Source organism: Arvicanthis niloticus, chromosome 7, assembly GCF_011762505.2.
Source record: "Arvicanthis niloticus isolate mArvNil1 chromosome 7, mArvNil1.pat.X, whole genome shotgun sequence".
Classification (NCBI taxonomy): Eukaryota; Metazoa; Chordata; class Mammalia; order Rodentia; family Muridae; genus Arvicanthis; species Arvicanthis niloticus.
In genome coordinates this window covers 3,358,905-3,369,370 of record NC_047664.1, presented here as the reverse complement: position 1 = coordinate 3,369,370, position 10,466 = coordinate 3,358,905, and the positions used below count along the sequence as shown (strand labels likewise).

Sequence of the window (10,466 nt, the reverse complement as noted above, 5' to 3'; positions counted from 1 at the left end):
GCATATGAGTTGATCTGAGTTGATCTATGTCAGACAGCTCACAACCGCCTATAACTCCAGCTTCAAGGGCTGCAACACCCTTTTCTGGCCACCTCAGGTACCTGCACACTCATGTACATACATTTTACACACACACAAGTACATACATACATACATACATACATACATATACATTTTAAAAGCATTCAGGTCTCTGAATCAAACAAAAGTCTATAATTTTTCTTCTAGAAGCCTATGTCCTGGTTTGGTTTTGCTTAGGTTTTGGGGGTTTTGTTTTGTTTTTGCTTGTTTGTTTTTGTTAAGATAAAATTCTCAGAGGTAAGAATTGATGTCCCTATGGGTCAGTCCAGGACTCTCCAAGGCTGCAGAAGCTGAGTTTTACATACCTCCTAAGTTTTCATTTGAGACATATTAGCCAGGTCTGGTGTCACACAGCTTTTATCCCAGCATTTAGGAGACAAACAAATCTCTATGACTTCACTATATAGATATAGTGAGACCCTGTTTTTAAAAGGAAAGGAAGAAAGATGATAGATAGATAGATAGATAGATAGATAGATAGATAGATAGATAGATAGATAGATTGATTGATTTGGGGGCTGGGGTCAGCAGCTTAGAGTTGCTTCCTGCTCTCTCAGAGGACCTGCATTTGGTAATTCCCACATGTCTGGTAGCTTGCAACCCCTCCTAATCACTCCCACCTTAGGAGATGCAATGCTCTCTCAGGCCTGTGGTTATGTGTGCTCATGCGTACAAACCCACACACGCAAACAGGGAGACATGGACACAATTAAAATTAACAAAGAATAAATCTTTTTTAAAGTTCTTAGGAATAAAAGAAGGGGGAAAACATGAAAACTGGAACAATTGTGATTTACTCTTTGGTTTTCCAGTCCTCTGGTCCTGGTGTACCCCACAGGAAAAAAAAAAGAATAAGCAAAAAGACCAACAGCCTTCCCCCAAAATTCCTGGCCTAATGAAACACAAGCTGTAACAATCTTAATACTTTATTAAGTTAAAACAATATTCTAATAAATATGATTATGCTAATACATAATGCACTCAAGAAGATTTAGGAACATTTTCAACCCTCACAGGAAGAATACATTTTTCCTAGATGATAAGGGGCGGGAGTTGAGGCCATAGCCCTTGCCCCACACCTACCAGCTCAGGCATCTTACAAAATTCCACCTAACAATAAAAACTGGATTTGCTCATGAATTGTTGAACTAATCCTCCAGTTCCTTCTTGTTTACACTTGAAAAACTCCAGAAGTGTCAAAAAGAAGTTCAAATGTTTGCGTGGCCTTTTCCAGAACTCCCTTGGAAGGCGCAGAACAAAGGCTCTAGCTATGTTGAGGTCCAACTGATAGCTTTTGAGGGTCAGGGACTGTGACTTTAGTCTCTGGCTCTCCCATACCTATCACTGTTCCTTACACCAAGATCCTGTGACCAATGATCAGTGAGTAAATGAAGAGCTTGTTCCCTGGAGCTGCTCCACAGTCCCACCTCCTCTGATGGCACCACAGGACCTCTGACTCCCTCTCATCACCAAGTCCTCTTTTTTCTGCTTTTTCTCGTGGCAGGCTTGATGGTGCATCTGATGATTTCAAAGGAATAAAGTTCCTTCCCTAAACCGTGTCTGGTGGAGGACAAAAGGGTCAGCCGTCTCCCCAGAAGAAAAGTAATGTTCATTCTTTCTCAATAAAGCATCGGGCAGGGCAGCGTCCAAAGCTTAAGCCTCCTCTTTCAGCAGCTGCCTAGAGTTCTTTCTAGTCTGTGAGCAGAAAAGGGAAGACCTGGGAGGTGCAAGATCTCATTTGATCCCCATCCTCAGCTGTAGGGAAGCCCAAAGCACAGTCTGCTGCTGTGGTTCCCACTCTTGGCTGACCTTAGAAAGGGAGTTCTTGTCCTCCAGCAGCTCCGGGAAGGGAGATGAAGGAGAATTACCACGTTGAACTTTGCACACTGGCCTGAGAAGGGGCTGGAGGGAGCCAAGGAAGCCATCCCTCACAGTAGTGTTACACGGCTGGTGCTGCCGACAGCCAGGGCACTCATTTGAGTCCATGCTGAGTCTCTCGGTGCCTCCTCAGGTCCACCTTCCTCTGGAAGCCCTTCCCGCACAGGTCACAGCCAAAGGGCTTGAAACCCGTGTGTTTTCTGCTGTGAGTGATGAGGTTGGAGCTCTGACTGAAGGCTTTGCCACACACCTGGCATTTGTGGGGCTTCTCACCTGCAAGGATGGAAGACGAAGGGCAGGAAGTATGAGCCTATGATAAAGCTGGGGAGGGGGGACCGTGCGCTCGCTAGCAGCTGCCTAAGACTTTCACGCGTTGGAGAGGGATGGGTTGCAACATGCAACTCCTGGCCTGCAACTTGGTACCAGTAAGCCACGGGTGTACCAGGTGGGAGGGAGACTTTTTGAGTGGAGGCTCCCAGCCAAAGGTCTCAAACGGTTTCCTGCCAAACGGAAACTGAGCAAAGGCCACGTGCCCTCCCCAACTGAATCCACCCCAGGACTAGCCTGCTGACTTATAGAAGCACAGGGCCCCCAGAGCAGATGTTCAGCTGAGGTGGGAGGGCTGTCCTACAGACCCTATGACTGCTTTCGTCAGAGGAAGTTTTCAAATCTGAGTTTCCAAGTGGGTGTTGTTTTGTGTGGCCAGTGAAGCTGTCTTCCTTCTTGCTCTTGAAGAACACAGGTTTGTCCAATGTCTTAATTTTTTAAAATCCACATTCGAGCCACAAATAATTTCTTAAAATTTTCTTTCCTATCTTTTAATTCTTTCTTCCTTTGGGGCTATAAATCACAGGATTCTTAATATGCCAATACTTCAGAACAGATCAACAGATAATAGGCAAGTGGAGGGAAATTTTTAAACAGCAGGTAACAGGCAGAAAAACAACAGGTTTTGCCGGTCCTGGTCTTGTGCTCTGGTTGCTCTGGTTAAAATTTGGGTAAATGGCACACATTCCCCGAATACTCTCCTCATGGATCTATGGTTGGTACTTGGCTTCCAGGGATCAAACAAATAAACAGGGAAAAAAAGTTTCTGATTGCTTGTTTCTAAAGAACTTCCATCTCTCTTTGTGCTTAAGATTTCTTGATAAAGACTCACCCCATAAAACTTACCCTGTCTCTCTAGAGTCAGATATGTCTAGGAAATGATTTCTAGCCAAGATTTAATAAAAATGTTTAAGTAGTTGTTTAATTAAATAAATGCTTAATAAAGAATTGAATGTGTCATTCAGTCAAGAATCTGTTTGAATTTTGATAAGTGTCTCAAACAACTAATAAAGAGTGAATTAGTTCGAGGCCAGCCTGGTCTACAGAGTGAGTTCCTAGACAGCCAGGGCTACACAGAGAAACCCTGTCTTGAAAAACCAAAAACAAACAAACAAACAAACAAACAGAGTGAATTAAATGAAATTTTCAGACAAGGGGACAAGATTAAAGTAAGACTTTCCTCTTGAGTTTTCTGATGCAAATGTCTACACTGTTCACAAACATTTCAAACATTAATTGTGGGATCCTGGAAGGCATTGTGATTTTTTAAATACAGGATTTTGCTATATAGTCCTAGCTGGTCTAGCACTATAGCTCTATGTAGCTGAGGCTAGCCTCCTTCTCACAGGACTCTACCTGTCTCTGTCACTGTATCCAGCTGTGATTTGATTTAAAGAAATGTTCGGTGTTCTTCAGTAAAGTCAGACGTTGTGGTCTCATGTAACTGTCACATTGACTGTTACAGGAAATGCTCTAAGGGGCAAGAGAATCACTTTAGTTCACAATCTCCTGGCATTAACCCTGCGCATCTGCTCCTGGAGTGTTAAGGAAGGGTTCCAGACTGGAAGGTAGAGAATTGAAATTTACTGAAACTGACTGATAGATCACTCATTGTCTGAGTAAGAGGATCCCAATTTATTGTGTGGAGCAGCAGGAAAAGACCAAGGGAAATGAGCAATCTGAAACACTTGGGTGTTCTTGGAGCGCTGTAATAGGTAGGGAATTGTCACTGTTAAGGAACAGAATTGTTGATGACTCGAAAAGAACAACAATAATAGGGGTTTCCTCATTAACCATCTCCCACAGCTGTAAAAGTCTACTTACTACACAACGGACAAGTCAAGACTATATATGAATTTGAGAGCTCAGACCAACAAACCTGAATTTGAGCCCTGTAACCCTAGGTAAGTTATTTGATCCTTCTGACCCTCATCTCTAAAATGGGGCTAAAGAAACAGTTCCTGTCTCCTGGAGTTGTCAACACAGACTCGGCAGGAAACTTAGTAACATTTGCTTTTCTTTTTCTGCTCAAAGGAAGCTCTTATAAAACTCAAGTGTAGTTGAAATATATGAATCCCGACATCTCTAGTAAACATTTACATTGACCCTCTAGGAGGGCTTGATGCAGCAACGTTGTTAACATAGAGGAAAATACTTCTTCAGACCCAGAGACAAACCAAATTCACTCTGGGGGAGAACTAGTCTACAGCTTACTGGAGCCAGAATATAGATGAAGAATCGCGTGTACAACTCCAGGATTAGCTCACCTGTGTGGATGAAGGTGTGTTTCTTCATATCTGACTTCTGGTGGAACCTCTTGCCACAGTACTGACAGGGGTAGGGCCGGGTGTCCGAATGAATGAGCAGATGTGTGGACAGTGTGGATGACCTCTTGAAGCTCTTACCACAGATCTTACAGTCAAAGCTGCGTTCCTGCAGAGCAGAGAGGGAGAGGGAGAGAGGCATGGAGGGCTTCTTCAGAGATGCTCTCTCCCCAGGATCTACAGATCTCCCAGAGCCAGAAACCCTCTCCTCCCTCCCTCCCTCCACCCCATCATTCAACACCTACTGATTAACACGTTTTCTACCAAAACACTTTACAGCCACAACCCGGGCAAAAGCCTAGCTCCACCCTGCATTTTTGACACCCACTGACACCCTCCTCAGCAGGACCTCAGCCACTTAAGATTGCCCCTCCTCCTCAGTCACGGTGGGGTTTGGACCAGATGGGCTGCTGCCACAGACACTTGTGTAGTATTTTGCTTATCTCACTCTTTAATCACCATACAGGACCTGTTGTACTACGGGATTCTCAGGTGCCTAAAGCCTTGGATTTGGGCAAGTTATAAACGAATGAATGAATGAATGAATGAGTGGCCAGCAGTCGCTACTGGACGTTGTGCACGAACTGAGACCCTCCCTTGCCAGTCAGGAAGGATGAACGGGGAACATAGACATAAAGCCAGTGCGTTTAGCAGCAAACTCCAATAGAACTCCACTGCTGGCGGCTCACAGAGGTGCGACACTGCAAGAATCTCAGATTGCAGCACACCCTGGACCTCTTGTCACCCAGGCCTCTCTGCACACCTAAATAGGGGCAAGCAGAAGGGGCGCCGGAAGGCAGTGGAAAGTCTGGAGGCAGTGGGCGGGCTAGCTGAAAGCAGAGTCCAGCCGCCAGCGCCGAGCTCACCTGCGAATGTACGGCCTTGTGTTGCTCCAGGCTCACCGCATGCCCGAAGGTCTTGCCGCACATCTCGCACGCAAATGGTCTTGTGCCGCTGTGGGACCGGCGCACGTGCACCTCCAGCCCGTGCGGGGTGGAGAACACCTGAGGGCGAGTGGGGGGCCAGGGAGAAGGCCGCTGAGGGGGGTCGCGGGGTGCGCACGCTGGAGGGTCACGGGCTGGGGACACAGGGCTGATGAGGCCAGGCGCGCGGGAGCCTCACCTTGCTGCACTTGATGCACTTGTAGGAGCCGCCGGCCAGCAGCAGGCGGGTGCACAGCAGCTCCGACTCCACCTTGACGCCCACGCTCCTGTCCGCGTGCAGCTCGTGGCCGCGATCTTGGTACAGCCGGGCCGCTGCTGGGCTCGGCCGCTCGTACAGCCCGGCTGCCGCAGGCGCCAGGTCGCCGTAGAGCCCCAAGCCCGCGGCGCTGGTGGCGCCCCCGCCGGTTCCGCAGCTCCCGGGCTGTCCCGCAGCCGCTCCGCCCGCAGCCTGCTCGGGGCCGTAGCGCTCGGCCGGGCGGCCGGACTCCGCGCCGCGCTCGCAGAAGAGGCTGAGGCCCGCGCTGCGCTCCAGCGCGCTGCACTGCCGGTAGCTCTGCACCAGGTGCCGCAGGTCCGCGCCCACGAGGCCGCTCCACGCGTACGGCTTGAAGGGCAGCGTGTAGGGCTGGGCTTCGTCCAGAGAGCGGCACAGCGACTTCTCCGACGCTGAGGAGGCACAGGAGGCCGTGGGGTCAGGTTCGAGGCTGCTGGGCGGAGCCCGCAGTGCGTGATCACTACTGTCAGGCGCCCTAGCTGGTTAGAGAGCCAAGTACCCCCCCCCACCCACCCCACACACACACACCCCAACCCCGGGTAAAACTCAGGTAAGGTCCGCGGGGCTTCCCGGGCCAGTGACAGCGCAGCAAAGTGATACTTAAAATGATACAGGTTGAAAAGGGGGTGGAAATTCGTTTTGGTGGTTCTCTGGCTGGACCCCACCCACCCCCCAGCCCCCAGCAGCTGCTAGAAGGATTGAGTCAGACCCCTAGAGTTTAGGCTTAGGGGCCTGACTCCTTCCAAGTACTCCTCCACCCAATCCCTTCCTCTTCGCAATAGATTATAAAGAACGGAACGGAGAAGGCCAATACACGTTGGGCCCAGGTTGTCTAGGAGTGTCAAACTAAACAAACTAGAATGGCCCCAAGACTTCTCAAAGCTACGAAGCAAGGGGCAGCAGACAAGGGCGCGAAGTATGCCCATCCCTGATAAATGTCTGATGAAAAATTACAGTTAAGGGCTAGCCACCACCTTCAGAAGAACTCCTCTCCCTTCACGCACGGGAATTTTGCTAAAACTGGATATTGAATGAATGCAAGTAAATGCACCGCACGCTCCATTCCGGGCGGGCCTGTTCCGTAAGAGCTCGGTCACACAGCCAGGAAGAACCCGCTGCTTGTGGGGGTGAATAAGCTAGTCCTGTGACAGGGAAATAACCTGCTCTTGACAGAATTTGGATTGATCTTCTTTCTACTTCTGCTGTGACCCGGAGATACTCCCCTCCCTCACCCCCATCAACCATAGTCAATTGCTCCCTGGAAATGAACCTGACCATTACTGGTTCCCCTGACTAGGCTTTCTTAGCAGTAGGGGAGAACATGAAATTTTTGAAGGCTGAGCCAGGGAGCTGAGATTTTCAGCAGCACCTTGCACTCCAGTGTGGCACCCCGCTCTGTCCTGCCCAGACTGCCCAGGTCTTTTGTTTGAGGTATTCAAGTCTGGGTCCTGGATTCTGGGATCTGACACTTTCTAAACAATGAATTCTGGACATAAAAGAAAAGCCAGCCAGAGGAGAGGACCAGTTCATTTGACCTCACCCGTCAGTTCTAGGCAAACGAATTAAGGGCCAGCCTGGAGCTAAGGGCCTTGGCAGGAGGCAGAGGACACTTCGGACCAGGTGTTCAGTACAGGCTGGATGCCTTCCGCTGAACCCCGTTCCCTTGGGAGCCAGCTCCCTAGACCGACCCTCTGCATCCCTTGTGCGGGCTTCCCTCAGTGCTGCAACCCCGGAACTCGGCCACAAGACCTCGAAATAGGGCCCTTACCTGGAGACACGGAGGGAGAAGGAGGCCTCCAGAGATCCTCGAACTCAGAGCTCGGGTCACAAACACTGCCTTCGCAGCTGTTGGGGGACGCGGAGGCTCTGTCGGGAGCCTCGGTAAGCTGAGAGTCGGGGGACAAACGTTCTCGGGGCTCCATCTTCGACTCGCCGGCGCTCACAGCGCCGCCGTCTGCGGAGAAGATTCAGGAGAGAAATAAACCTAAGTCTGGCCAAACTGAAGTGGTTCCACGGTGGCGCCCGCGTCCTTCTCTGTCCTCTCTGACCCGGCCCGGAGCCCTCCCGGATTCAAGAGCCGACTGCGAGCGCTACGGACATCGCTGGCAAGGTCGGCAAATCTGAGCACCAAGAAACAAAAAAAGCACCCGAGGGGCATTAGGGTAGCCTCCCCTGATTCCTAGGGATCGAGGTGGCTTGGAACAGAGTCGGCGTCCCTGGCAGCTGCCCCGCCCGGCCTCTGCACGCCTCGCACCTGCTCTGCCCGGCGCAGGCACGGTCTCCAGGCGCAGGGAGTAGTCCGGCCCGGGAGAACGCGGCTGGTGGTAGCTGTGCGCCTTCTTGCTCTTGACCAGGAATGAGCGTGGCATGGTGGCCAGCCGCTGGACGGATGTTTGGACCCTCGGTTCCTCTGAGTTCTGAGAGGAGGGGAAAATTGGGTGGAAATGAGGGTCAGCACCAATGGCGGTTGTGGTCGGTTCCCAGGCCAAGGGAGAGTGCGGGCCGGGGAGGAGAGAGGGAAGCCGCGGGAGGAGGGGCTTGGACCCAGGCGCCACGCTCACCAGGTGGCACTCGGACAGGTGGCGCGAATCCCGGTCTCTGCCGCCACTGCTGTGGCTCAGTGGTAAAACCTGTCCCCGGGCTCTGGCTCAGGTCCCTTCGCTCTGCCCTGCCCACGCCTCGGCCCCTCCCCTTCCCTAGCAAAGCTAGATCCTCACTCTCCCGAGAGCAGCAGTCCACAAGCCGTCCGTTATCCCAAGTCAACCCCACAAGCCCGCCTGCTCCTTTCTGGGCTGCGGCGCGCGCCCGGGATGCGTGGATTCGTTTAGCCGATCAGGGCGGCCTCAGTGTTTGGTACCCGGAAGGGGTTTAGAGCCCAAACCTCCAAGAGCCCCGCGACAAACAGAAGCGAAAGAGGGGCGCACTAGACAGGACTGAGGGACTGTTTGCCTAGGGACTGTGTGCTGCAGTGGCTGGAGCAGAAAGCAGGAAGCCAGGGGGACAGGAAAGTGAGGTGGGGGTGGCAAAGAACCAACTCTTGTCCTAGGAGAAACGCCCACTGGAATGGTGGTGCGGCACTGGGCAGAACAGGGACCACTGTGAAACATTCCAGACCTGTAGGCCTTGCTTCGGAAACCAAGTCCCTGAAAGAAGTATTTTCTGATCTGCTCACGAAAAAATCTTGTCCTAGCGAAGTCGAGTCTGAACTGCGTGCTTACCGGCAAACACACTACGCCCAAATTTGTGGAGCGCCAACGGTTTTCGCGGGCCACCAAGATGAAACCGGAGTGAGCGGTGGCCAGGAGGCCGGGGTCCCGGGGCTGGCACGCCAGAGAGCTGGCGGTGCTCTCTTTAACCCCCAATCAGTTCACCTAATCTCGGGTCGAAACCTGAGCCTTGCGGGGAGGCGGGGCCGTGACTGCGCCCCAGCTCCTGGCCCGCTCTGAGGGCGACCCTAGGGAGGCCTAGGGTGAAACGAATCCTCCTGCCTCCGCGGTCCAAGGCGATGGAGGGTGAACGTAGACGGCGGGGCTAAAAGACCGGGGCGCAGGCCGGCGCACACCCCGGGTCCTTGGGCTTCGTGCGGTTCAGACTGAGGAATCCGGGTATCTGCGCCCCCGGGCGCCAAACACAGAACGCACCCTGTGGTCCCCACTTAGGAGCCCAAGGACTCCTGATCCAGATCCCTAGCCCTACTGTGTGCGCTTCCCGGAGGAGTGGGGAGAAAAGCATGCGGGGGCTGCTGCCCTAGACCCAGGCTACTGGAGGCCTTGGGGCGCGGGTGCCACATGCCTTAGTCGGGTTTGGCTCCCAGGACCCCGGCTCTGCCGCTTCAATTTTCCCGCACTCCCTGTCCGTCCAGCCAGACACTGCAACCAAAGGACAATTCTTAAAGCAAGCATGAAGAGCAGGAAAACAGGGCAAGAGTCCCGGAGGCCTCGAGGAGGCTCGGGTCCGCGATGGCCAGGACCAAGATCCGTAGAAAGCCAGGGCTGTCTGGTCCCGCGCTGGGTCTGCGCGTCAACACCACGCGGGACAGGGTAGACACAGAGGTGGTGTCCTCGCCCAGGCCACAAGCCTACGCCTCGGAGGGCTTTGCTGGGTTCCGGGTAGGAGGGGTAGGGGGATGGCGAGGAGGCCCAGCGCGTGGGAAGGCAACCTCGTGCTGCAGCTGGCGTCCAGGGGGCGGGGCGGCACGCTCCGGGCACAGCCGCCATCCAGGCTGCCCCTGGTCATCTGAAGGCTCCAGAGCCCCGCTGCCGCCACATGCCCACCAGATGTTTCCTTCCTGCGTGGATCTCTCTCTCCCCTATCCACCCACCCAACCGTGTGCTCCTCTCCCAGATTTCACTCCACCGCTTGGGTGGCTTCAGAACCCAGCAGCCAGAGCTCTGCAGCAGGTGGGCAGGTGGGGACCCGCCTGCGCTCTCGGGACGTCCCCACAGTGTCAATGTCCTCCTACCAGTCCTCGAGGCCACCCCCGCCTGGGCAGGAGGCACAGACGTTCAGCAAACTTACCTGCGGGGTCAGGGCGCGGGCACCGAGCTCTGAGAGTGTGCAAACTGAATCTTGCTTTCGGGAGAGACTGATCTGACTTTTTTTTTTTTTTTTTAATCTCCTTTCGAGCTCAGCCCCCAA

At 52.9% G+C, this 10,466-nt stretch overlaps 1 protein-coding gene across 2 annotated transcripts; it reads right to left on the bottom strand.

The window, feature by feature from the left end:
- Positions 1-889: 889 nt before the first annotated feature.
- On the bottom strand, positions 890-10,434 carry Gfi1 (growth factor independent 1 transcriptional repressor). Of its 2 annotated transcripts, none has more exons than XM_034509130.2 (7): positions 10,347-10,434; positions 8,083-8,245; positions 7,597-7,782; positions 5,733-6,220; positions 5,477-5,614; positions 4,554-4,719; positions 890-2,232 (listed from the first exon to the last, which is right to left on the bottom strand). In XM_034509130.2, the coding sequence occupies exons 2-7, from the start codon at positions 8,195-8,197 to the stop codon at positions 2,054-2,056; spliced, it is 1,272 nt and encodes a 423-aa protein (XP_034365021.2). In that variant the 5' UTR covers positions 8,198-8,245; positions 10,347-10,434; the 3' UTR covers positions 890-2,053. The 2 variants fall into 2 exon arrangements, with proteins under 2 accessions (XP_034365021.2, XP_034365023.1); XM_034509132.2 differs by lacking the exon at positions 10,347-10,434 and adding an exon at positions 8,390-9,884.
- Between the last annotated feature and the right edge of the window lie 32 nt (positions 10,435-10,466).

Bases quoted from the DNA above. Each gene is read 5' to 3' on its own strand.
- Gfi1 (XM_034509130.2), bottom strand. From the start codon at position 8,197: ATGCCACGCTCATTCCTGGTCAAGAGCAAGAAGGCGCACAGCTACCAC. The intron at 5,615-5,732 runs GTGAGGCTCCCG...ACTCGCCCTCAG, and splicing joins AGTGCATCAAGTGCAGCAAG to GTGTTCTCCACCCCGCACGG. The intron at 4,720-5,476 runs GTGAGCTCGGCG...TCTGCTCTGCAG, and splicing joins ACAAGGCCGTACATTCGCAG to GAACGCAGCTTTGACTGTAA.